We start from the raw sequence: 27366 nt of genomic DNA on the forward strand, positions 1-27366 counted from the left end.
GACTTCCTCCTACAGCGGTATTTAACACCACGTCCTGGCAGTGTGGAACAATGGAACAAGTGTAATTTTTCTCTGTGTACAGTCTTACCGTTCTCATTTATGGGAACTGATGTAGTTACACACATTGGGCATTGTTCTTCGCAAGCGCATGTGTGAAGCTATTAGCATAAGCATTCTGTTCAGCAGTACAGCTAAGCCACTATAGTAGCAAACCTCCCCTGAAAGGGACTTCCTATCCCGAGCTGGGTTTCTGCTGTTTCTCTTATATATCCAGTGACTCTGAAATTGCTTCATGGTGAGCTGTGTCACAGGGTTAAACTAGCAGAAAATGAATGCTATGAAAATGCACCATTTCTAGTTGGTTTGGGCAGGGAGGAATGAATGGGAATAATCCTCTCTGAAGAAGTTAGCTGATAGAGTGGCTTAGCTGTGTCATCAAAAGATGCCATCAAAAAAAACTTGGAGGGTTTCCGAAGATCCTAGTAGCATTTTGTGTTGGTAGACCACTAAAGAACACTGTTAAGAGAGGGACTGATGACCTTTATTTGTTGACTGCATAAGCACTACTTAAATATTAGTTTGCTGTAAATGAGTTTTTAGAATGAAAAAAATTCACTTAGAAGTTTTAGAGTATCTGAATGTCAGTCTAGTTTGGTTTCTCTGTATCTATTCAGCCAGTTTTTGAACAACATCACAGCTTTTGGATTATCTAATATTTGTATTTGCAGAGACCAGATGCTTGTTGCCTTCATGGAAATGGAAGGCTATTTGTGAAAGGTTACACAAGTAGAACAAATGCCAAGCTGCTGATCTGTTTCTCATTGCCAGTCTGTTTTTCTTAAGCAACAATCTGCTAATAGAAGTTGTGGTACAAAAGCAGATGTGTACAATACAGGAGGACAGTATGGCTTCCTTTGTTGCATGGTGAGAGAGCACAGGCTTTCAAGTTTCATTAGAAGCTGATTATCTGGAATTAGAAAGGAGGCAGTAAATGAAGCCCCAAAGAGGGTAAACTGCAGCTTTCACTTTTAGTAGAGGTGTAACATGTTGAAGCTGGGAAATGCCTGCAAGTTCTGACTTGTGCAATGGCAATCTGTTAAGCCTTGGGTTTCTCATCCATCAGGTAGCCCAACAATCCTTGAAGCATATGGAGTGTGTTTATGGTGAGGGTGAGGGTAGGTAATGCTTTTCAGTGAGTTCAGGTATGGATGGACATACTTTTCTCTGAGTTCTGTAGGTTAGAAGTAGCATTGTTAAAGCCAGACAGAGGACAGTATTGAGGGAGCTGGGGGGGGCACACCTTGTTTTGGGGTCTTTCATTGCTGCTCCCTGAGTATGTCCCTTGTAAAGGATGGGAGGAGGCATTTGCTCTTTCTGAGTATAAGGGGGAAAAATGAGGAAGGCGGTAGAAACAGCAGCCAGTAAAGTGGAACTGAGCAGCTTTCCACACTAATGGTTGTATTAGCAGATGATAAGACATACTCATTCAGGTTTTAGGCTGTATCATCTTCCCTGCTCCTTTCTACACAGTCCCTTGGGCCAGATAATTTGACTCAAATCAATCCTGCTCTTTGCTCAAGGGTATTTGAGGATTAGAGTGGAAGCAACGCAGTGATAAGGAGCTAATTTTATGTGGAAGAGGACATAACATTTTTGCCATGTGCTCTCCATTTGTTTCTTACAACCTGATTTTGAATGATTATGCTGTGGCTTCCCCCCCCACACACACACCAATTGTGAGTGAGAAAGTGAAGAAAATGGACTACAAGAAAAACAAGCTCCCCCCTCCTTGAGGTTTTTAATCAAAGGTAGTGCAACCTTTGTGGGATGAAATGATCCTAATTGTTACTAAGCTGATTAAATATTTGTAAAACAAGGGCTGTATTATAGCCCTTCTGTCTGAAAAATGTAAATAAATTGATAATTTCATAGATTTTTCTTTCCTTGCTCAAATAATAAGTACTAGCATTCTTTCTGTTGTCTCAGGATGCAGATATTCTCTGAATTTCTAAATGTTAGAAACTTAAACATTTTAAACTTGCAACATTATTAAATGAAAAATAGTCCTTTAATTTGTTGGGGAATGAAGATCCAGATAAAGTTCTGTGTGCCTGTTCATCCCTATTAAGATTTTAAGAACAGCTCCAGATCTTTTGATGTGCTTACATTGTCTTGAACAGGCACTTGGATCCCTTCTAAATTAGAAAGGCAGAAAAGACCTGTGGTGTTTAAAGACTGGAGAAAAGATTTCTAATGAGTCATAAGGAGTGTGTTTTTTTTTAGTTTCTCAGCAGGTCAAGAGGTGAATGTAATATATAGCTAATGAAGTTAAATAAAGGGGGAAGAAAGCAGCTATAACAGAGAAAGGATAACAACCATAATTGGAAACATAAATGGATTTTAAAGCTAGAAGTTTTCAAATATTCAAAGGACGTGTGTTTTAACAATGGACGTGATCAGCCACTGAAGTAAATTACTGAGCAAAATAACTGATTTTTCTTTATTGTCAGATCTAAAAGGCCAGATGCCTTTCTCAGAAGTTGTGCTTTTTGGGTTTGCTACGGGGGTAACTAGACAGATGGCAGACAAGAACTGAAGGCTGGTTCTGACCCCGGAACCTACCGCTCTGGTTACTGTGGTGTGCTGGCATATAGCGTACCCAAGCGTCTCGGGTCTGGTAGCTTGTTCTGTGGCCTGCACCTAATTGCCCCTGCTTCCCCGAGGGCCCCTGAAAAGGAGCTCTGGACAGGGGCAGGTGCCCTGCCTTGGCTGCTGTCTCCTATGGGCTCCCAAGCTGGAGGTAGGTGGCTGCATCCTTCCCTGCACGTGCAGTGTCTTTGATTTGTGCAATCCCAGTAAATCAGGCTTTTCAGGGAAGCGTTGGGTAGGTACTGTGGTGTACAAGCCTAGCGTGACACTAGAGGAAATGGGTGAATCACCCAGTGGAAAAGTTGGGCGTTACCCATGTATGTTTTGTCTCTGCTCCAAATGTCTTCTGGCGTTGTTGGTTGGGGTATGAAGAACGTTTTTGAGAGTACACCTGCACTGGAAGAAAGTCAAGTGTAGTTATAGGCAAAATGTGGGGTTTTTACCAGTATAGCTTGTTTTACTTGGACAGCTCAGAGGCATGGGTGAGGGGTGATTTCTAAAATGCGTGCACAAAGCACAGGTTTCATAGGAAGCGGTGTGGCTACAGTAGCAGCCGCTCTTTGCTAGCATGCTGTGTTTGTGTGGGCAAAATATCTTCTTGGATCGAAAAAGCACATGTTTTCACTGTGAAATAATTAGAATATGTAAGCTATGAAAACCACAGTGGGGACACAACTATTTAGTTTATCTACAAGGTTAAAACAGATGAAGTCAACCCCAGGAAGGAGTGTGCAATGCTGATTGTACATACCTGGCAGATCTTGTCTCTATGTAAATTTTAAGCTGTGATAAGTATTGCATATTTTGTCTGGTCTTTAAAACTACTGTCCCCAAGAAACCATTATTGGTGAAGACAAAGCAATAGTCATATGAGGTGAAAGATAAGAGGAGTTGTACATTACCTGCGTGTTGCTAACAGCTGAATCCATGCTAATTTGTTCCTTCTCTAACTGACTGTTTAAAAGGTAAAGTTATCTGAGGAGACTTGTTTCCTGAAGGACTTACTGAATCCTTGGACAGTGAAGCATAGTTTCTTGTCCCTTTTCTTTTGGTGTAGGAAGTAAATAGTCTTTGTTTTGTGCTCCCCCCCCTGCCCCAGACCTTCCCTCTCCATTAGGCAGACCAGAACGACTTGATGGGCTGCAGTGCCAAGGGCTGTTGAGAAGCCTGGGATTACAGGGCAATGGGTGTCTGTCGCTCAGCTGGTTGATAGCAGGGCCTCACTTCTCAGTGGTATTATTTCTGTGTCTATTCTATGTTTTAGAATGCACCCAAACTGTAATGGATATGGATATTTACTTCAATTAGGTGGGTTTTTACGAGTTTCTTTATAAATTTGGTCATAGGTAAAGGCAAGCAGAAAGATACTTCATATAAGAATTGCAAGTCAACAGGTGTACAAGCAGTAGTGCTAGCAGTATAGCTGCAGTCAGGTTCCAAATATGCATGAACGCTTGCATATGTAAACAAAGAAAAGCCTAATTTGTGGAATAAAATATTTTATTACTTTCAGAAACAGCAATAGCAACGTGTTTTGAATGTTGTCTCATTACAAGCAACAACTGTACTTTTCTATGACAAAAGGATTATTTTCAAAATTGCATTTAGTTGGCCATGTGTTCGTTGTATAAATACACGTAGAGCATGTATTGGGAAGAAAATTAAGGTTTTCTTGTACCCTGTAGAGCTAAAATACTATGCCCTCATCTCCTCTCCTCTCTGGCCCTCTGAGGAAGCTGTGTTGTGTTGATCGTTGATTCTCAAAGAGGTTAAGATACAACCTTTTAATTTCCAGTTTAATATAGCACTTGAACACACACATAAATTCTTTTGAAGCTGATCAGTTTTATATGCATGTCCAACAGCCTGGTTGCATTGGGAAGACAAACTGAATCCTTAACAGCATTTGTACGTTCTTTTAGATTTAGCATTGAGCATGTAGGAGAGCAACCGTGAGCAGAATCTATACTCTGTATTTTGCTGTCCTCCAGCCAAAGAGATGAAAAACAGAGTTCTGAAGTATAATCAGAAGCTTGAATATGGAGTGCAAATCAATATACCAAGGTTAGCTTTTGAGTGCTTAATTTCTTCTTAGCTGTTTAATGTGACTGTTGCTCAGGTGTGGTTACCATGAGCTGGCTGACTCTTTGACAGAGATAGGTGTACAAGTAAAATGATATAAGGTTGCATCTGTTCAGAAGAATTTTGCATGGTTCAAACTTCTGGCCAACCTATGGAAGAGCTTGTAAAGTTTAGATGATATTTTCAACAATCTGTTATGTTTTGTTTCTGATGCTTCTGGTTAATATGTGTGAACTAGAAATACATCCTATTTCTTCTTTTGTCAGATGTGCACCTATCCATTTTATGAAAACACCAGGAGAAACTCCTCAACAATCCCCTTTTCTGTTGAATACACATTTAAAGTGAATTCTTTTACTGAAGTTTTAAGGATACTTTAGAATCAGCATGCCAATTTTTTTATTCCTGTTTTACGGTCTTATCTTACAGAAAGTTAAGGCAACTGCGGTAAAGACAGGGAAGAATAACAGTGAAGAAAGCTGAAGAAGAAAAGTTAATACCTGTTTCATAACACTAACAAAAATAAAGCTACTGAAATGAAAAATAACTGTTCTTTACTAAAGTAAAAACAATGAAAAGATTGATGGTGCTGCCCATGTGTGGGTGTGTACGTGTTTATGCAATGTGGGAAAAATTTTCTAACAAACTAAGAATAGTGGTTAAATGTTTGTCCTCTTGGTAGTATCCTAGTCATGATGCAATTCTCAGCAAAACATACTATAATTATACAGGGAAGTTGCTATTTGCATAGTGGAACACAATGTGTTTTCCCTAGTTTCAAATCATTTTTAGAGCAGAATGTCAAAAGAGAAAGGTTCACGTACTATGTATCGGAGCACGTTTGCTTGATGCATATAATGTACCTTCAAAGTGCAGAAGTAGCTCAAGATGCAGGATGAATACATATCCTAGTATTCACTTTCACCTCCACAATAAGAAGCCTAGAAAAATGCTAAAATACTTCAGGTAGTGTGTATAATTGAATTTAGATAAAATTTTATATATAAAATCTGAAACATATTTGTCTTGCTTTAGAGAGGGCCTCAATTTCACTTGCACCTCAGAGGAAGTAGTGGCAGAATTGGACTTCTGAGAAGTCTGGAGTCATCCTTCCCTTCTTCTGTTATCACATAGTATTTTTCTCTCCTCTGGCACTCTCCTGCCTGTGCATCCTCGCAGTAACACTGCAACTTAGAATCATAGAATCGTTTAGGTTGGAAAAGACCTTTAAGATCATCCAGTCCAACCATTAACCTAACATTACCAAGTCCACACTAAACCAATCGAGGGTAGACTAGACTAAACCATGTCCCAAAGTGCCATGTCTACCCGTTTTTTGAACACTTCCAGGGATGGGGACTCCACCACCTCTCTGGGCAGCCTGTTCCAATGCTTCACTACCCTTTCCATGAAGAAATTTCTCCTAATTTCCAGCCTAAACCTCCCCTGGTGCAACTTGAGCCCATTTCCTCTCGTCCTATCGCTGACTACTTGGGAGAAGAGACCAACACCCACCTCCCTACAACCTCCTTTCAGGTAGCTGTAGAGAGCAATAAGGTCTCCCCTCACTCAGCCTCCTTTTCTCCAGACTAAACAACCCCAGTTCCCTCAGCCGCTCCTCATAATGCCTGTGCTCCAGACCCTTCACCAGCCTTGTTGCCCTTCTCTGAACACGCTCCAGCACCTCAATGTCCTTCTTGTACTAAGGGTCCCAAAACTGGACACAGTATTCCAGGTGCGGCCTCACCAGTGCTGAGTACAGGGGGACAGTCACCTCCCTGCTCCTGCTGGCCACACTATTCCTGATAACAGGCCAGGATGCTGTTGGCCTTCTTGGCCACCTGGGCACACTGCTGGCTCATGTTCAGCTGGCTGTCAGCCAACACCCCCACGTCCCTTTCAGCCAGGCAGCTTTCCAGCCACTCTTCCCCAAGCCTGTAGCGTTGCATGGGGTTGTTGTGACTGAGGTGCAGGACCCGGCACTTGGCCTTGTTAAACCTCATACAGATGGCTTTGGCCCATCGGTCCAGCCTGTCCAGGTCCCTCTGCAGGGCCATCCTACCCTCCAGCAGATCAACACTCCCACCCAAGTTGGTGTCCTTAGTCATGAAGCAATTTTCATCAAGCATTTGAAAAAAAAAAGATGTCTTTGCCATGTTCATGGTTATGGTATTTCTCAGTAGCTAAGTAGGACTTATGATAGTATGACATTATCACCCATTGATCCTAGTATATATTGATATGGACAAAGTCCTGAAAGCAAGTAGTTTAGGAAAAGTATGCAAAGCAAGGCATGCAAAATGTAGATTCTAGTAATTTCTTTTTTTTGGCTGTGGAATTGGGATAGAGACTTATTTAGCAAAGTTCATGCAGAATAGTCTTGGTAGACACAGTAGTGTCCTCTCCTTGGTTTCTGTCTAGTACCTTAAGTATGACCTTTTTGTGCTTGAGAGCAGGCAAGGCTAATTTTCTTATTGCATTACTAAAACATGATAAATGGCAATCTTGTCTAACCAGAAGGGAAAAGCTCTTCTGTCAGCTAGTGCATTTCTTTGTTTCCTAGTAAATAAACATCCAGTCAAGAGTTGTAATGGGCTATGGGGGGGAAAGGTGTAAATCTAGCCATAGAACAAATTCTAGGCAAAATGGAGATTTTAAGCAAGACAGCATCACAAAAGCTTTACATACAGCAGTGTTGCTCAAAGACGGATCTGTGTTATTTTTAAACCCCTGTCTTTTTTTCTTCATGATTGGCTTAAACTCAGGGCTCTTCCATTGTGCATTCTATCATTTCTTTTTCCTTGATCAGATGAGACTTGGGTTCATAGAAGTTTCTTTTATTTTATGGTGTTTATCAAGATGTAATCTATGATTGCCTCTTAAGCAGGGTTACAGCAGTGCAAGCATGTCACAGTAATAAAAATATTTGTGTCCTGTAAAGTAATAATCTAGCCATAATTTGGACGGCAGTTCTGTCATAAGTAGACCTTCTCATGGCCTCTGTACACTTCCAGGAGGGGCTTTTTAAAAAATTGCTTTCAAACATTCTGAGCCTAAAAAGGAAACTTCTAATGGTTTGAGATAAGTCAAGTAGTTGTGTTTCATATTATTTTTGTACAGAGATGTGGTATTTTCCATAAATTTTACTCTTTTGGATGTTGCTTGAGGGTGGGGGTTTTTGGGTTTGGTTTTTTTTTTTTTTTACTACTAGCATGATTTCACTCAGTGGCTAGCTTAACTTCCTTTTGAAGAAATGTTATTTAGAAACAATGAATATGATACAAACCCAACAATCCTATATATACAGGCTTTCTTAATCCACCAGTTCCTTATTGAACTAGACCAGTGCGCTTCGACCATGTGTTAGTGCAGTGCCTGAAAAAAGTGTATTGTAGTCTTAACCTTAAATTGTATTATCCTGCCACTTTTTGTGCAAATCTGTCCAGAATTTGTGGGAGAGAGTTGATCTCAAGATCATATGATCATGTTGGGTTTTGTAAGATGCTTGAAGTTTTATACCACTGAAGTGTGAGATTCAAATCAAATGGGTACGTCAATGCATGTAAGCCATTTTCTTTATCAGAAAATCAGTACATGAAAACTGGCTATATTTTTTTAACAAGTTTTAGGAAAATTACAAGCAGGTTACTCACACTATGCAGTTTTGTGTGGCTGTGCCTACGTAAGCATATGTCCCACGTGCAGCCGAGCTCTCACACAGGCAAGACTGGCTAGCACAGCAAAGACCCAAGACAGTGGTGCTGTGAGAAAATTATGGTTCTTGTGTGTAACATCTTGGCTATAACCAAGCGTCAAGAATAGTCCTATAAAATGTCAAGGTTGGTTTTTTCAGTAAATTTACAAATATCTCATTTAACAAATTGAAAAAGAACAGTTAATGTTTTCAAATGGCTCGAAATGATTAATCAGCAGTATGTTAGGTTTGAGAATTCCTCAAAGGCAAGATCTTCATGCTTTTATTTCAACGACTGTTTGAAATGCAGCCATGTAACTTCAGCAGAGGTGAGTCCCTGTGACAAACTACTTGTTAGTGTCTTTCTGTAGCCCTGTGTCCATCTGCAGTGCACGCCTTCACATGCTCACTGACCAAACAGGTTTTACTTCAGAGCTGTGAAGTGGCCCCTCCTCTGGGCTGAGCTGCCACAATGCAAACAGTACTTACAGAGCTTTGCAAGGCTGAACGACTGCTGGAAACTTTTTCATGTTTCATAAATTCGAGCTATTTCAGGTTTTAAGTTAGGTACTTTATGGCATCGTTTGCAGGGCAGAAGCTGTTATTGGCCTCCTGTTGCTCTGATCTGTGCTGGGCCTGCGAGGTATTAAGAAGTCAAATTAGCTGGGATGCAGCATGTGTGTTTTGAGTTGCATGTGGAATGCAAACGTGCACTGGTCTGGGTGTGAACAAAGTTAATTTTGTGACTTCTGGATTTTGTGGTCCTGCTCTTTCAAAGTAGTAGCTAAGGAATTATTCTTTAAGTGCCAGGAATTACAATGAATAGTTTCCCCTATTTAATCTTACATAATATAAGCTCTGTGTGTATATTTTGTAATGCATGCCTGGAGAAAAATCTCCTAGAATAAATTTCACGCTTATTTCATGAATTGTTTTTCCCCTCATGCTGTCATCTAAACATGACATTACCAGATAAAATCATTTGCTGTACTGAAATGAAGCCATTCTTAGCACCAAGGAGGAGGGAAACTTGTATTTCCTTAGCGGCTCTCCATCTGTCTGGGAAAACTCTGCAAGTTCACTCCCAGAGTCTGCCCTTTTTCCTTCTATGCCTTTCCCACCCAAGCATAGATAGTCCTGACCAGTAACAGTGTTGACACAGATACCCTCCTTTCCTGTGCTGATTACACCTTTGACTCCTTAGTCTAGAGTTTTGTGCCAATTTGCAATTAGGTTTTTGTTTTCCGTGCCATATTTACCTAAGTCTGTGAAAACAGTAGTTGTGTTGTAAAACTTACAGGGAGAGTTCTGTATATATGTAGCAAGTAGCTCTGAATGTGTTAATCCCCAGGGAGAACTTCTTAGCCAAGTTTTAGAAGTTTTACCTCTTTATATGAAGCTTGAGGTCCAGTGTATTTGGGGGAGGGAAGGAAAAGAACAGGAGTCTTTCATTTTAGCTTTTCTGTATGAAATGCATATTGCACTAATGCTTCCCTGGAGTGCAGCCTAGTTAAACTTCAAAATTAGGGCAAAGAAAAAAAAATGGTAAAATGCAAGATGAAATTTTCACTTGTGTTATCTCTGGAAAGGAACTAACAGTGGCTGCGATGGTATAAATTAAGCATCTCAATCTTTACAGTATGCTGTAAGCACCCCATGCAGCCTATCAGCAGGTACTCTGCTTAATAAGACTTCTTCCTCTGACTTAATCTGAGAGGTGCACGTGTCAAAAGACATTCTTTTGGGCATTCAGAATGATAAATGCATTAGCTTCACTGGCACATCTTTACTTGTTTGTGTTTTCTTCTCTCCTCATCCCCCACTGAAAGGAAAAAAAGGATTTCATCCTCTCTGAGATGGATGTTGCCTGTCACTTGAGCTTCAGTGTCACCTGGAGCTATTGCTAGGCTTTTGCCCAGCAAACTTTGGCTATATGGAAGACAGTTTTATGAGGGTGATAGATTGGAGCTGTTTATTTGCAAATATTTTCCAGTTTATTGTTCCTTTATATAGTAGTGCCAAGCATATTGTTTTGCAAACTAGAAAGAGGAAAACTGTCTGCCTCCTGGGGCTGTGTCATTGTGATGTTTTATTATTTTGGAATGAACTATGTAGGAAGGGTACTGTATAGGGACTGCTTCATCCGTTACTGAAATAGGGTGCTATATAATGCTATACAACACCTTAGTAGAGAAAGCAAAGAACCTTTTCAGCTGAAAGCAGGGGAAACTTTAAGCAGAATGCAGTAGTCTTGGAACTTGTCTGTGATTCAGAATAATAACTTCTAAAACCAGAAATTATTTTTATAACAGTGGTAAGTTCTCAGGGATACTACAAATGAAGGTCTGAATCTGATGTTTCTCACCAACTCCACGGCAACTCATTGACTCAGAATGTGCTTGCCACAAACTCGCCTGGAACAGCCGCTCAGGAAACAAGTGCCCTCCCACTGTGTTCTGCAGAGGGCTGCTGTCACTTGAGGTGGGCTGACTCAGGATTGAAATGAAGGCAATAAAAATCAACTCTGCCCTCTATTTCACATCACTTCTCCATGTAGAGTCTGACTGTGACCATCCTATCCTTTCTTAATAGTTCTCAGGTACTTGTTTGATGCTGGTAGAGTTGAATATCTCCTACTGAGCTGCTGCTATTGCTGCTTCCTTCAACACATTCATGTTCTTCAGCTCTAATCCATACATACTTCCTGATGAGCCTGGTTTAACCTGGCATTTCAGGGGATTTCAGAACAATAGATGTTCTACACACATGCCAGAAATACTGTACCTTTGAGATGACGATTTCTCTGTTTGGTACATGCAGCAGCATTCACTTTCCTTTTTCTTTTTTTCTTTCTTTTTTAGTGAAGTGATACTTGATGAACCCTTGGTTCTTTTTGTGCATCCTTTCCAAAATGCCATAATATAAACTTTTTGGATTTCCTGGTGAAGCTTTACTGATATTTGGAGGTATTTTGCTGTTCTTTCTGCAATTAATTGTTTCTCATTGTTATGTTATCCATGTTATGGATTAGGTGAGACTGTCATGTGCCATTTTCGCTCTCTGCTTATTGCGGAAAAAAACACCAACAGTATTGATGAAGCCAAAGGTGGTGGTTGCAGGATAGACGCTGACTTGTTGTTACCAGAGCTTTCAGTAAAGCAGCAAATGTAGCCACCTTGTCACTTACAAATGTGCTGCTTTTAAGCTCAATCTTTTATGCACCAACTTTCTGCAATGTGTATGGCCACTATTGATAAGGCTTGTATCACAACAGTGGTCAGGAAGACCAATTTCTCTTGCTGTTAATCTCAAGAGTGGAGCTGAAAGTATACCCTTGAAATCTTTTATTTCCCCCTTCACTATGACCACCTCCAAACCACTTTTTGAGACTGAGACAACTTTGCCTTCAGTCTGTCTTCTGTCCAAAATCCATGCCTTTACTGTCTATACAGAGCAGAGCTGCTTGTGCTGTCTTTGCTGCTGTGTATCTCAGTATAAATACTGCTTAGAGGCAAGCTAAAGGATAAAATGTTTTCATTGCTGATTTTAAGTGGTTCCAGAGACCTGGGGATGCACTGTGAGGTAACTGGAAAGGGTACTTGGCTAGGTGATAGCAGGGCACACTAAAGTTAAACAAAAGGGCTAATTAGCTAGCAAAATTGAAATGTATGTCAGGCAGGGACACACAATGAACTTCAGTTTAATTTAAAACAGAACTCTACAATCTGATGTTACAAGGCCTCATTTCTGTACATATAAATGCTGAATTGTACCTTACTCAAAATAATGGTTATGATTCCTATCCCCCCCCCCCCCCCCCCCCAACATTGTTTGCTTGTCTGAGTTGATATGACTTGCTTTCTTTGCCAAACCTCTGGGTAATAGTGTACATCCCTGTGGTGGCTGCTTTACACTTAACTTTTATGGGACCCTAAAAGGGGCAAATAAATATGTAATTGTGTAACTGCTGCTTATAACATCATTATAAATACAAAGCATTATTCATAAAATTTATAAATACCATTCCTTGGCTTGGTGGTTGTGATCAACGTAGAAAACTTTACATCAGTGTACTATAAGCACATATAGTCACATGTAAGTGGTGGGAAATGGGGCTCCCCTCTTCCCAGCATACTGTTCTGTGCCCTTACTCTGTGCCACTGGTGATGTTACTGTTTTGCTGACGTGTCTGTAGGACTGATACAAGTCATAAAGCTGTTGGTACGTCCATTCACAGATATTTCAGTGATGATTTCAATACACAATTCCGTGATCTTTCAAGCCTGGCTGGTGGGTAAGGGATACACTAGAAGCAGTTTGCCACTGCTGAAGCACACTTGGGCTAAGGTCGGATCCAGCAGTTGTTACATGTGGAGGATGTTGAGGAAGCAAGTGAAAAAGAAGGTACTGATGTATGTAAATAGGCAGGGTATCGGATGGCTCTAAGACACACTCGTGAGGAAGTGCAGATATGCATCCTTCAGAATATGCATATATAGAGATCAGACTAGTAGCTGTGTTCAAATAAATACATGGCTTTTAGATGAAGTACTGCTCTTTCTGGATGCAGCTGCTTTCAAGTCAACCCATTTGTGTCTGCACATGGGCTCTCAATCTTGTTAAAGTGTGAGAATCCATACTGCACATGTATTTTAAATTACTTATGTTGATACCATATAAATAAAGTGTACGTGCTTAAGTTGTGCTTCCTATAATAACCTTGTTTCATTTTATTATTTTGGAGCATTTAAAATTCACTTTGAGATGCCGCGTTTCCCCACAGCTTGCATAAAATCTAGTACGCTACAGGTAAACTGTAGCATGCAGTTGATCCAAAATGGGGATACTGCTTGAATGAAGGGAAACTGATAGTGGAAGAAAGGCTGGAAAAGGGTGCTGCAGAGATGTATGGTTGAGGAAAGCAAAAGGAAGGTGCTGGTTTGATGCAGAAGCTAACAGAGAAGTGGGTCATTTATCTGGGTCAAAATAAGAAGATATCAGGTTTCAAAATTTTATTTCAGTTCATCTATCGGTTTTAACACCAGAGCATCAGTTCCTAACCTGTGTGAGATCATTGAAGCTCCATCTCTGAAGAGCAAATGTTTAGCCGTCAGAGTCATGGAGGGGCCAGCTTTCCTAATACAACCGTAACACCACAGAGCTGTATTTATTTTGGTTTGACCTCTGGATTTTTCTTTTAATTTACTTTGGATAGGCAGACTTTTATTAAAACTTAAGCTGCTTTATATCACAGGCTTGTTGGTTTTGGGGTGGTTTTTTAACAAAATTCTCTCTGTGCAGATTTCACTGGTGAACGAAATCAGGGCAACTGCCCTCTTGGCAGGTGTCCTTCCTCTGTTTGCCAGGACTGTTGCTTTTTAATGTTACTGTGACAAGTCGCAGTTACTTGGGGAAAAGATTGAGTGGACATCAGGTTTTTGAAGTGTTGGATAATCTTCTGCATGAAGTACCAGGCCTCAGAGTGGAAAGCTGAGCTGTGTTCAGCTGCAGGCTACCTGTGTGCTATCATTGAAGTCATTAAAACTCCATCTTGGGTGGATTGCTTGGAGAGTAGGAATAAAAATACCTCCTGCTTCACAAGGATGTGGAGGCCTCACTTGGATATGCGACTAGAAGTGTGTAACTGATAAACACCGCTGTCTGGGTAGGTACTTTGGGACCAAGTAGCACGTTATCCTTCCAAGTTGCATCACGTGGCTGCGGTTTCTTGGGTCTGTCCAAACAGCAGCCATGTTCCCACCCACTTTGACCAAGCGATGCCAGGTTGGAGACAGCAGCAGTGGCATGATTTGTGCTAGGTTTCATTCAACAAGTCTCTTGGCCTTCTGTTTAGAGGGGAAGATGGCTGTTGACTAAATGAACTGGAGTGCCTGTCAATACCTGTCTGGGGCATGTCCCTTCGGACTGCAGATGGAAGAGGTACTTAAAATGGCAAAAACCACTGTTTTCTCTGAGATGTCATGGGTCAGGTTTTAGCGTGTCCGAGTAAGTGATGTCCTCAGGGTTTTGTGTTCTAGGTCATGTTATGCCACACCCATCACACTTTTTGTTATGATTTGGCTCTAAATGCTGCCTCAGCAAGCCGTGGGCATAGCTGCCTGTCTAAAAGGTGTGTGTCAAGTGGTGGTTACATGGCATGGCTCAGGAGCAGGACATACAGTGCCTTTCTAAGGTCTTTTAGGAAAACTCGTGGCAAAGTGGCTTCTCTGTGTAGAACTACAAGCGACCTTGCGTTTGGGGATGCTGCTTAATCACTTGTCTTCTGAGGACCATTACCCAAGTGTCTGCTCTTAACTCTGGTCATAATGGCAAGGTGGCTCTTGCTGTTTATGGTTTTACTCTTCTTTACCCTTCCTCTGTTTAGGTCTTGATGTCATTGCTGGGCTGACATTCACTATGTAAAACTGTGTTTCTGGCAGAACATATCTAGCTCTGCTCTTGGGCTAGCCCCTGCCCTTATTTGTCAGAGTCCAGAAAGAGCAATGCAAAGCCTTGCTCATGAAAGGCATCGTTATTCCCGGTTCTCCCTGGGGGTCCAGCATGGCGCCATTACGCATGGGGCCCGTACTGCAGACAGCAACAGCAGCGTGTTTGCCCTGCGTCCTGTGGCATCACCGTCCTAGCAAATCGACTTTGTCGTGCTTACTTTCTGGCTGCCAAAAGAAGCGGCAGAGGATTTATTATCGATGGTGGTGCTTGTGTTGGACAGCGCTGCTTTGGTGGACTCTCTTGGGCCAGGGCCGGGGTGCTTCCTCCCCCTGCCCTGCCGCTTGCAGACCTGCTACGGCCCCGCAGCTCCTCGCAGCATTTTTCTGAAACGCCCCGGGCCGAGGGAGGGGAGGGCAGGGTTGTGTAACCCGGCCCCGGCCCCGCTGCCTGGCCGCGGCGGCGCGGCAGGAGCCCGGCCGGAGCCCGGGGCGGCGCCCCGGCCCCACGCCGCGGCCTGCTCCGGCCTGCAAGGGCCGCTTCGGGGGCAGCGCCGGGCCGGGCGGGGCGGGCGGAGGAGCCGGGGCGGGCGGAGGAGCCGCGGCGGCCGCCCGCCCCCAGCACCGCTGCCCATTGGCGGCGCCGGGCGGGGGCCGGGCCGGGCCGGGGCGCTCGGCGGGGCGGGCGGCCGCTGGCCGGGGAGAGCGGCGGAGGGCCCGGGCCGTGCCGTGCCGCCGGCGCCCCGGCGTTTCCCCGCTCCGCTGTGCCCGGCTGCGCCGCGCTCCTCCCGCCGTACCATGGTTGGGGATCACTGCAGCCTCCCCGGTGAACGGCCCGTCCTCGCCCAGAGTCCCAAACCCGGATTAAGCTGCAAAATGGTCCTGCAGGCGGTGGGCAAAGTGCTGCGGTAAGGACGGGTCTGCCAGTGGCGGCGGGCGGGCAGGGCGGCTGCCCCGCGGGGCTCCCGCGGGCGAGTGCCTGTGCGCGAACGGGGGCTTCCCCCCGGAACGGCCCTGAGAGGAGCGAGAAGGGAGCTGGGGCTTAAGTTAGAAATCTGGCCTGGGTGCCTTGTTCTGCTCGGCCCCTCTCGTGTCTGGAGGAGGGAGGCTGCTTTTGGCTCCCTCTGGATCTTGGGAAGCAGTCTGGGAGGGTGGAAGTTGGAATAGCAATAGCCGCTTGGAGAGAAACATTTGTCCATCCATAATACTGCAGTCAAATTTTGTTTGCGCTCCCCGAGAACTAAATTTCCAGGACGTAAGCAGACAGTTGAAGGTCCTGGCTTTCCTGAATAAGGAGCCTGACCAAGACACTACATATGCTTTGGCACGTTTTCTACAGAAATGTTGTAAGGTGAGGGGAAAAAATTGCTCATGTAGCTCAGAAGGACTTGTGCGAACACCGAGACGTGTATGACTACTGAGACCAAAACCAGACCCTTTGGCAAAGGACACGCAGTAATTTGATTCGGAGGAGTTTTGACCCGTTCTGGTTTGCAGGGAAAAATGTCACCACAAATACTAGGATTAGCAGTCTTGCTCTTCAACAACTGCAGCTTTTTATTTTGGTTTCAGATATTTTTCTGGGATCTGTGAAGAATGGCAGTGCTGCTCCAAAAAGGAGCCTTACTCCTCCAGCTTAACTTTATTTGGCAAGCTTTCATTTGTCCCTGTTTCCTACTATCTGTTGCCAATTGTTAAGTGTTTGTCAACAGAAACATTATCCCTCCCTCTCTCCCTCCCTCTCTCTGTTGACTCATGTCTCGTCTCTCCCCAAGCCAGTTTAGGGGAGCCATTTATTAAAGCAGAGCATTCTGATCACAAAGCAGCTGAGCTCCGGCTGCAACTTAAACTAGAGAAGTTCACCGGGCTTAAAGGAGGCTTGGTGAGAACTGCTTAGAGTTGCTCTTAAAGAAGTGCTGTACTGCGATACTTTTTGGTGGTCTTTTTTTTTTTTTTTTTTTTTTTTCCCCTGTTAAAATACTTTCCTGTAGGGAACACTAGTTTAAGGAATTCGGATTTCTTTTTTAGCTTTTTAACAAGTTTAACATCCTTTCTTTGCATTTCTGGGGGTGGTGTGTCTACAATATGGTGTTACACAGCTGGTCATATCATAAAATCCTTTGGCCAGCGGCTTGCTATTCATGCTGTGAACCTTTTGAAGTTTTTGGTAGCTGTTGTATTGGCAGCACTCCTAGATGTAAATAGATGGGTTGCTTCGGTAGGGAAGAATTGCCAAACCTTTTGTTCAGCATCTCTGGCAGTTTATTGTAGAGTACAGGTAACTTCCTGTGACTTAGAAGTGAAACATAGATTTTTATGATTTGTTCAGTGCACGCTTCTGAAAAAGTATAACATAACCTCATCATTTCTCCTGCAACTGGAGTACATGCAGAAATTGTGCATAATTTTGTTTTCTTTTTTCCCTGAGTTTATTTTCCACCTATGCTGTAAAACTTGTGAAAGCAGGAAAAAGTTGTCGTACATGAAATATTTTGGGCTTTGGAATTAATAGCATAAATTTATTTTGCTAATCTGTTACTAGATAGGAGTGATTACTGTTCTGTAGTAGAGATTTTTTTTAATGTCTTTTCATTCTGGGTTATCTCCTTTTGCAGCCAGTTAGATAGAAACGTGAAGTTGCAAAAACTTTATTTTGACTGGTTCTCTCATTTCTGTTCTTGAATATACTTCAGATGCCTTAGCTGACCTTACATGTGTTGCTTCATCTTACTTTCTTCAGTTTTTGTTCTGTACCACATAAACTCATCCTATTCTGCAAAGAGCTCAGACAGTGTAAGAGCACAGGTACTAGCTAGGAGCCTAGATAAATACTAAGTGCAATTGAAGTTTCCTTATTGCAAAAATTGGGTATTAGTGCTTAAGAAGGTGTGAGCCCAGTGATGGTGAAAGAAGGAACCATGTGGGACCTCATTTAGGCTAAAAATGGTGGCTTGTTGGTGACAGCTGTAGTGGGATTTCTTTGAGCATAGGCATACACAGCTGAGCTTTGTCTGCTTTATTGTTGGTAGAGAAGAACAGGGCACTTAAAGATGTGGTTGAATGCAGAGGCGCAATGCCAGCCCGAGACAGAGTGACCAGCTCACTCAGCACTTATGTTGTCATATGAAGTTAAATGAGATGAATCCCACATTACTGTAATGGTTTACCATCTATTTCAGAGTAAGTGTAGGACAAAGGGTATCAAATACCACTGTTAAGCCTGGCTGCCTGAAACACTGCTGATTGAGTTTTCTGTAGTCTGTACAGAAGATGAATCAATACTAAACTTTGGATGAAGTAATTTTTCTTCTGTTGATCAGGCCTACAAATGGGTTGGTGATGAGATCAAAGGATATCTTGCTTGTGCGTAGCCTGGCGTTATGAACAGCCTACTGCATTTTAGGCTTTTTTTCTCGGGCATAACTGGGAACCATCATCATCACTGTTCCCTCCCAGCCCTCCACAGGCTGCCAAGGGCTTGCAGAAATTCACAATAGGCAAGGGATAGAGTGCCCGTCTTCTCTCTAAATTGCCCTCCATTTCTGTCTCTCTCCTGGTTGTGAATTATAAAGTTCAGTTGTTCCAGTACAATACTTAATCAGTATGATTTTCCTCCATAGCAAATTTGTTGTACGTTATTTACATGAGTTGTATGTACTTACAAGTAACTCACTGTCTTTAAGCTTTTAACATGCAAGTTGTTTTCATTAGTTTGTAGGTCCAAGTCCTCCTGCTGCTGGGTGCCAAATAGTGTGTGTGTCACACACTACTAATAACAGCTGCCAAAGGAAAAAGTCAGTATGGGGAGGAAACAAGGAGGGAAGTGTGAGGAAGCAAAAAGGCTTCACGAGAAGAAGGAGCAGCCCTGAGAACCTGAGAAGAGTTTAAAAGAGCATGGGGAAAGACAACTGAACCAGAAAGGGGGAAAAATGAAACAAAAGCAACAGATGTGCTCTTGGCCTTTCTAATTAATTTTTTATGAAAGCTACTGTTAGGTTTATTACTCTTTTAAATTATTAGTGATTCAGCTATGAAGAACTCTAGAGATGCTTGTATCTTTCATCATATGGGTTAGTAAACTGTGTTTAACACTTCAGGGATGGGACCAAGACTACATGCTTCTAATGATCAAAAAAAAAAAAAAACCAAGCCAAAAACAAACCACCATTAGAAAAGTGTCCTCTCCCCTTTAAATTAATCATAGCATACCTGAGATGAAGTTAGGTGTATTTCTTAGCACAGTGTTTAATTAGGGCTTTCGTTTCAGTTCAGGTGTTTTTGAAATATGTTAATCTCATTTTTCCCCTCTCCTGTAATGAATTGTGAAATTATTTAGCTCGTGGTTAGGGAGGAGAAAAACCCAAAATGGATGCAGTTTTTTCTCTTTTTTGTTGTTTTGTTTTGTACAAGCTGGTGGTTCTGGAGAGAGGTAGAAGGAGAAAGGGAAAAAAGTACAATGTAAAAAGTTGGAATATTATTCCACTGTTTAACATTGTTTAATTAATTATCAAGTTTTTTGTGAAGCAGCTGATTACTGTTAGCTTCCTTGCAGAGGTGTGCTTTTTACTAGCCTCAAGCAGCACAAGTGGAAGGAAGACTCAGGTACGTGAGATCTCTCTCTGGTCCCAGTGGATAACTGAGCTGGCGATAAGTGTTCTTCAGAGCTGCGTGCTGATGACTTCAGGACGCAGCATTCACTGCCTGTGCCAGTGCTCGAATCCCAATTCAGACGCTCGAGTGCAGCTCAGAACTGCAGCGCATTTGCTGTGCTGTGGCACTTTGGGTCCTGCACAGGCAATTTTAAGAGACAACTACTTATGCAGCTTCGTAGTCAGTGTGTTTCTTTTTAAGTCTCCAGTGAAACCGAGTCCATCTGGGATGGTTTAATAATCGGTGATATGGTGTCAGGAAATGATGTGGGCTACAGAGTTGTGATGTCATTGTGTAATGACTTCTGATAAAGTACAGTATGGTGTATATGTACATATAGTCCAGGATGAGCATGGGATTAGATAACTTAAAACTCCTCTTTCTCGTAAGAGCCTCCCTTCTTACAGCACTGTGCAGGGATTGATTTGGACACCAACCAAAAAATGAAACAAGCAACCCCACTCTTTTTGGATAGGTGTACCATTGGCATTACTAACGAAGTGGAATTTTTACAGGTACTTTTCAAGAGTGCAGTAATTTGGTTTTAGTGGTAATGTGATAACGATTGCTTCAGTCAGATAGATTAGCAAGTTTGGCATCCTGCATGGTCCTATGTATTTTTACATCCAGCACTTAGAAATTTTTGAAAAATTAAATTCTTTATCTATTCCTCAAATAATCCATAGCAAGATCAGAAAGAAAGGTTAATTTTGACACTGGATTCTGGTTTTTAAGTGATCATGTAAAGTCATGTTAAACATGTTCATGAAACGGGACATAGGTGTGTAGAAGCAGAGTGCGTTTGATGTGGCTGCCTCTTCTCCACTGCCTTGACTCTCACTGCTGAAGATAACTGTTGTCTGTGATGCATGTGTGTATCGGCAGGATTAAAGCAAATGCTTAAAAAAAATCAATCCTGTTTTATCCTAATTTAGGTAGAAATATTTTTCAATAATTTAGTCGTCTCCAGTATTAGAAAGTAATTAGGAAGAGCCTTGTTTAACATTAGCTAATCTGATTAATGTAGAAGTCTGGGGACAGGCAGAAGAGAAGGGGGAGGGCAAGCAGCATGCGGGGAAGGGGTTTATAGGCAAAATGCCCTTCAGAACCGTGCCAGATGTTTTTATCCTGTTCTTTTTCTTCCTCCCTCCCACAACTTTCCATTGTACCAAAATAGTTCAAAATGTTTATGGTTCAGGGCAACTGACATCACCAATTGTCCTGTGTGTCTTGCTGAAGACTTCTGTAACAGGAGCTGATTCCTTGTTCAGTGACAGCCTTTTGGGACTCTCACACAGCTACTCAGAAAGGACCAATGACACTATGGGGCAGTAACATCTTGTGCTTTGGCAAAGCGTGACCAGGCAGGATGAGCTTTATGGTAGCTCTTCCGTGCATATGAAAGCACAGATGTGCTTTTGGAGATTGTTCTTTGACACGAGTGTCCTGTCCTCGGGACAGAGCAGGTTGCAGTGGAGGTGGGCCTGAGTGGCATTGCCAGCCTGGTGGACTTAGCCAGCTGGGATGTGCCCTCTGGAGGGGCGGCTTCTTCCTGCTTGCACAGGTGGGTGTTCTCCAGCATGTGCTGGTAGCAAAGTGTCTTCTGATGGTGGCTGCAAAACTTGTAGTTCTCTGCTTGACGTTCAGCCCCACTATGAGCTGTCAGATACTTCTGTCAAAGCCATTTAACAACCTGGTCTCCTCCTGAAGCTCAGGACTTGATGCTGCGTCTCACTAGCAGCCCAGTGAGCTGTGCACTCCTCCATTTTTTTGGGATATCATCCACTTGTTCACTTGTATTCGCCACAGGAGTGTCATGACCCTGGTGCATTTATTAAAGTTGGTGAACCGTGTATGATATATTAACTTAATGAAGAAGTCGGTGTCTTTCTTCAGAGGTATTTACAACATTAAGCTGTATTTTGGTTACATGTTCTACATCCTGTGAAGCAACAGCCAGAGAGAGAGGACTGCTAAAATTGTTCTGTGTGTGGAAATAAGCCTGTAAGGTGTCTCCAGAGCTAGTATAGGAAGGGCACCTGTCCCAAGGTTTAACAAGGTTTTTCTCTGTTTTAGGGGCAAAAGTATGCTTCTGGTTTTTTTTGAAGACCCCTCCTGGACACTTTAAGAATAGATTTGATTGTAATCTCAAACTTCTGAAATTATTCACCCTTCTTTTATCTTGTTTCCTTGGTATGCGTCTGTTTCATTATAGGATTTGCTCCAGATTTTAGCTGCTTGTTTCTGCCTGGAAGATTATTTCAGTTTATGTACACACAAAGTATGAGTGTGCAAAGTATGAGTGTGCAACATTCATCCCTGTGGGAGTTGACTACAATTCCTGGTTTGCCTCTGCTTCCTGTGTTGCAATAGCCCATTTTTCTGGTGCTGCTCTTTATGGAGAAAGTATCTATTTCACACTTAATTTCTATCTGCTGTTCTCTAATATCTCGAACCGTCTGTGCACCCCAAGGTCTTTACCAGGTAGGTTTGTAGGAGAAAAAAAAAATCCTCTGCGGAAGAGCGTTTCTCTTTCCATTCTTGATGGTCTTTGCGAAAGAGATGTGGTGTTAGGAATGTGGTGTCCCACGAGTTGTTGCCCTGTCTCTAAGATGGCTAAGACAAAACGTATCCATTCCCCTATCATACATATTTCTCTGTGACTACACCAAAACTGAGTTTGATAAAGTGTTCTTTTGTTGAGGGGGATCTTCTAATCCTTTTTCTTAATCCCTGGTTCTGTGGGGCTGAACAGAATCTTAACTAAGACTTCAGTGAATCTGTTAGAGAGGATGTGATGTTGCTTTTCTTTTAAGAGCCTCCAGCATGTGGTCTCTGGGAAGAGAGGAGTATCGGATGTATGAATTAACCCTTTCTTCCAGCTTTCTGAAGAAAAAAACACTTCTTGGGGTTAATGGAGTCCATTAACGCTGGAGCTAGGTTGTTTGAGCTTGTCAGAAAATGCTGCTCTGTTAATTTTCCAAGTTCATTTCTGTCTGTTACTGGAATAAGTTCAGAAGTGCTTTTGCTCAGACAGCAGGGACTGGTGATAGCAGATGCTCCCCAGGTGAAAGGAACATTGTGAATATTTCTGTAATTCCTTTTATTTCTACAAAAGGAAGAATCAGCAGTGAGCGCAGCTGTCCTCAGAAAGGCAGGTAGTGACAGAATATTAAAACTCTTAGGACAGCTTAATACCTGAAAAAAATAATCGCGGCACACCATACAAAGTACATGGAGTTAATGAAGAAAGAAGGCTTAGGCTTCTTCATGGTGATCTATGAAAATTCACACACAGGCGAGATGACATTAGGTGTCCTTGGTAGCTCCACTCGCTCCAGACACTTAGCCAGATCTGCTCTTCAGTCCAGTGTGACCACAAATCCCAGGTTCAGAACACCAAAGCCTCGCAGGGGTAAGTGCTGACAGTCAGCAGGATGCATTTGGCAAGACAGGGGAAAGGAAATTGTGATAAACTAGGTTTTGCTGATTCTTTGTATAACAAAGTCCTCAGTTTTGATGTGACTGCCTTATTTCTTCAGAACAAACCTGTGCAGGGAAAAGATAAAGCCTGGGGTCTTGAGACCACCATCTGTGTGGGACAGAGGGGAAACTGTATTCTGTCTCAATTTAAATATTTACTTTTCTGTTGTTTTTCAGCATACAAAGCTGTTTTCATGTCTAGGTACGTCATTCAAATACATCAAAAAGTTTGGTTGTGGTTTTTTTTTTTCTTTTAATTCACTCATCTTGTTTAGTAGTTGAGCTACCTAATTATTTCAGTTACAAGCTTTGAGAAGGATTCCTATTGGTTTTTGAAGTAGAGACTTAGATACTGAGAAGTAACTGGATTGTGCAACAATGATAGTATACCACTCTCTTGAGAGAGACTTCCTCACTGGTTAGGGACCATCTTTCATCTCTTCGCAGTGAAACTACTAGCGCAGTTACGCAGCACTAGCACGGTTATCTCTCTGCAAAACCAGTATGAACTGTCAGTTGCTGCCAGGAATTAAAACAGGGCTTCTCAGGCGAGCGATGCAGGCTGTGTTTGAAGAAGGTTAGCTGGTCACAACCATCCCCTGTTTTGAGGTGTGATGTTGGGTTGCAAAAGCTAGTGTGAAAGTATGACTTTGCATTGTGTTTTGAGGAAGAATCGTAGATGTTTGCGTGAACTGATTAATTGCAAGTCCACATGAACAGTTAAAGATATTGCTTGTCATTTGTACATGCAGCCAAGGGAATGAAACAAATTCAGCACACAACTGTGCATCTAATTTTAATATTTATTTCTGAAAATTACTAGCCTTCCTTAACCAATTTCTTGGCTGCGCTTTCAGCATTTAATTAAAAGAATGAATTTCAGCAAGCCCTTGGAGGTAACACTACAAGTTTGAATATATCAATGTTTTAAGATTTTTCTGATTGCTAATAGATCAGTATGCATCTGTAAAGGTGCTTCTACTTAAGCTTTTCAGTCTCCCTTGGTGTATCCTGAAAAGTAATAAATTAGGGTTGGGAATCACTGCTGTCTCATGAGCTAATTAACAGTGGGTGATCTAACTGTACCAGTAATTAAACTGTTATCCACCCTACTATTTTTTTCAGTCATTCATTCAAATATTCTTTACTTTGACCAATGATTCTTCAGAGTTTGTATTTAAAATAGATTTTTCTTTCTCTGTTGTACAGAAAGCAAAACTTGAATGTGCTGTTTTCTAGGAAATACTGAAACAGCTGTGTGCTACTGATGACAAAACTGAACAAAGAGCATTGCATCATTCTGTTGCAAAGTTTAAAAAGTTTAAAAATTAACTACATGGTTAGATTAGTGAATGTTTTGTACATATCATTTGTTAATGAAAGTTACCTAATTAAGATAAGCTGTGATTCCTTTTGCCTTCAACTCTCTCTTACCTTGTGAGGAGACACAGTTTGTGCCTTCTAACTATGGATTTCAGGTTTTTTGTTTAACAAGCTAGTTCATACTAAGACTGAAAGGTACCGTTTCTCATCACAGGATCTGATCTAAGGCATGCCAGGAGAGGTGGGACTTCCCTGAACTAGCTTTGGTTTAAATTAAAGCCAAAATACTAAGAAAAGAAAAAGAACCATTTTTGATCTTCAAAGCTGCCACTGAGAGAGAACTGACATTGACCCGTGATCATTTCTAGTAAATAAATATCCTTCCTAATTAAAATGCTGTAGTTAATTTAAAGTGTAAGTGATGAGTTTGTGGAGCTTGATACAGTGGATGAAAATTTCAGGTGGGGCTGGTTCTTCACATTGTTATTTCTTTGCCCAACCTGTTCAATAACTAATGACTGGGTAGGTAATTGAATTCCTTACAGCTGTGTGTCTCAGTGCAACAAGAGGCATGTGTGTGTGCTAGTACAAATGCTTTAAAAGTGAGTTTACAGGTGCAGGCATGCAGAATTGCTTATGAATAGTGAAAACAATGTACAGTTTTTTCCCATGCTATATATCTAATTGAGTTTATATTGTTTACTGAAGCTCCTACAAAAAAGCTAAGATGTTTGAAGTAGCTGTGTTGTTACCTGTGTTTCTATGTACACTCAGTTCTGGTGTGCCCTAGCACCTTTCTGTCCTATTAAGCCACACTTTTCAGCTGTAAACTAGACTGTTTATGTGAAGGATTCAGCTGTTGAAGTCCTGCCTACAGTGTGATTACATATAGATGACATTTTCAAAGATGGAACTGGAGTAGGAAGGCAGGCGATGAATTTGTTTTCACTTTCTTCCCAACAAAAATAATTAACTTATCTTTCCAATGCAAGACACCTTTTGTGCCTAAATAGTTGTAATTTGCCCAGTCCTGCCAGAAGTAAAAAAGACAGTCCTTTACTGTTTCTTGCCTCTGGGGAGCTGAGGAGAGAGACAACAACTATGACTGAGCTCAGCTGCAAGCTGACATGTTGCACCATGTTGAAAAATATTTATCTATTGAGAGCACAGACTCTGAGTGAGTATTCTCATTAACTGTTTGGGGACTGTCATGAAGTCCATATTGCTTTCTTTCATAGTGCACAGTATAATTATATATTTTTAAACATTCTTGTAGACTTTTAAAAGTTGAGAATTGTAAAATTCAGATTACAAGTACATTAGGCATTATATGTACCTGTCCTCCAAAACATAGTATGTGGGTAAGGTGGTGAGCTTGACCTGCATATCTAACATATTTCCTTTGTTGCAGGTTTTCTTTAGGCTACGGTAGTACTTAAGACTAGTTAGTATTGTCAGATAAATGTTTTTCATTGTACAAAGAGAGCTTGCAAGGCAAAAGGGCAGTGAGGAAACTAAAACACTTCTTACAAAGACCAACCTGTCTGCACCCTGGTAGTCTCTGAGCAGAGTAGACTGTCTGCGTTTGTGTATCTTGGGCTACATAGCAAGAAGTCTGACTGCTGAAGCCAGGTTGCCATGGTGAAATAATTCCCAGCAATTAAAGCACAGTTCTATCCTGAAAAGCAGCTCTGTGCAAGCTAGGTTGTGAAATCCCACATTTATGAGGCCATGAGGTTTCCAAATCAAATTTGCTCAGTTTAGAAATAAAAAAGACAGCTTTGCAATCTGCTAGCTCTACAAACTTCATGAGGGTTGGAAGATAACGAGCAGTGTCTTCAGTGGTTTATGTGCTCTGGTGGTGAACTCCCTCCCTGCAAAGGTGGACCGAAGTGTACTGCATGTGCTCTTCTAGAAAGATAACAGGGCTGCATCAGAATAACCAGGAGGAGCAGCTGCTGCCAGAACTTGAATTTTATCATGATGCAGAAGTCAAAATAACTCTTAAGTGTGTTCCAATAGAAGATTACAGGATGATAAATAAATAAACCACTGCCTAAGTTAATAGACATGTCTGAAAACACACAGGGAATAGATACGTTAATTAAGAAGTTTCTGTGTACAGTACACTTACATTTTCTTTCAATGTGCAGAGTCTAAAAACCTTGAGAGAGAGATGTGAACTTTTTTGCCAATTATGTTCTTTTTAGTTTCGACTTGTTCTTTGCAAGCAGTTTTTCTGGCCTCCAGAATCTCTTATCATGTGTTGAAAAAACACTGTTCGGAGTATTATAATAATAAACCTGACAGGCCTGTATTTGCCTTCCCCAATGTGAAAGAGGTGTTAAAAGCCACCCTAAAACTTACTCACTTTCAAATCTTGGTGCAGATCACTTGTTCTCATGGCTCTGTAGTGTGGGAGATCTCCCCACTGCGGCACGCAGCATGTGTAGCGGCACCAGGCTCGGTATCTCTGCCATTGTCTGCTCTCAGTTGAGAGCCACTTTTTTCCTTTGCCTGTGTGTTTTAATTAAAGAAATGTAAGGTATACTACAGATCTCTGCCTTGGACTGAAATGCTTTCCAGTATAGAGAAAAAACTATTTATCTGTGCTGACTTCAAAAGGTCCTTAGAGAGCCAATTCAGATATAAACACTTACTATGCAGATATCTGCGGCTAGGTGAAATGAATCCTGTTTGTACTGTCTAGCTGCAGTATGGGAGTATATTTAGCAATGGAGGATGGTGAGGAAGCATTCATGTTGCTAGAATACAAATGACATTTTCCCCCTAAGGGAGGCAAGGGTACAGGAGCATCCTTATCTTGGTATTGTGTATGGGCCTGATGGGTTTGGAGTGAGTGTGCCTGGGGACTAAAATGAGCTGCATGTTAACAAGACAAACCCCAGAACACAGAACTCCAGCCTGTATTTTCAGCTTATGAGCTGATGAATAGCTGAGCAGAGATGCCCTGGAGAGTTTGCATGGCATGGTCTCTCCTGGTTCTTTGTGCCCTGCACCAGGGTCTGCTCTGCGAGT

At 41.9% G+C, this 27366-nt stretch overlaps 1 protein-coding gene across 3 annotated transcripts in view; it reads left to right on the forward strand.

Moving 5' to 3' along the window:
* MOB2 (MOB kinase activator 2) overlaps positions 1-27366 on the forward strand; it is a 126216-nt gene that overhangs the window by 77215 nt on the left and 21635 nt on the right. The window contains exon 1 of one of the 3 annotated variants that reach the window (XM_075712069.1): positions 15670-15779. The exons of the other annotated variants lie outside the window; for them this stretch is intronic. Coding sequence (XP_075568184.1) covers positions 15670-15779 — 110 coding nt within the window. Of the gene's footprint in view, positions 1-15669; positions 15780-27366 lie in introns of those variants that run through there. 3 annotated transcript variants of the gene reach the window in all.

Source organism: Pelecanus crispus, chromosome 6 (genome assembly GCF_030463565.1).
Source record: "Pelecanus crispus isolate bPelCri1 chromosome 6, bPelCri1.pri, whole genome shotgun sequence".
Taxonomy (NCBI): Eukaryota; Metazoa; Chordata; class Aves; order Pelecaniformes; family Pelecanidae; genus Pelecanus; species Pelecanus crispus.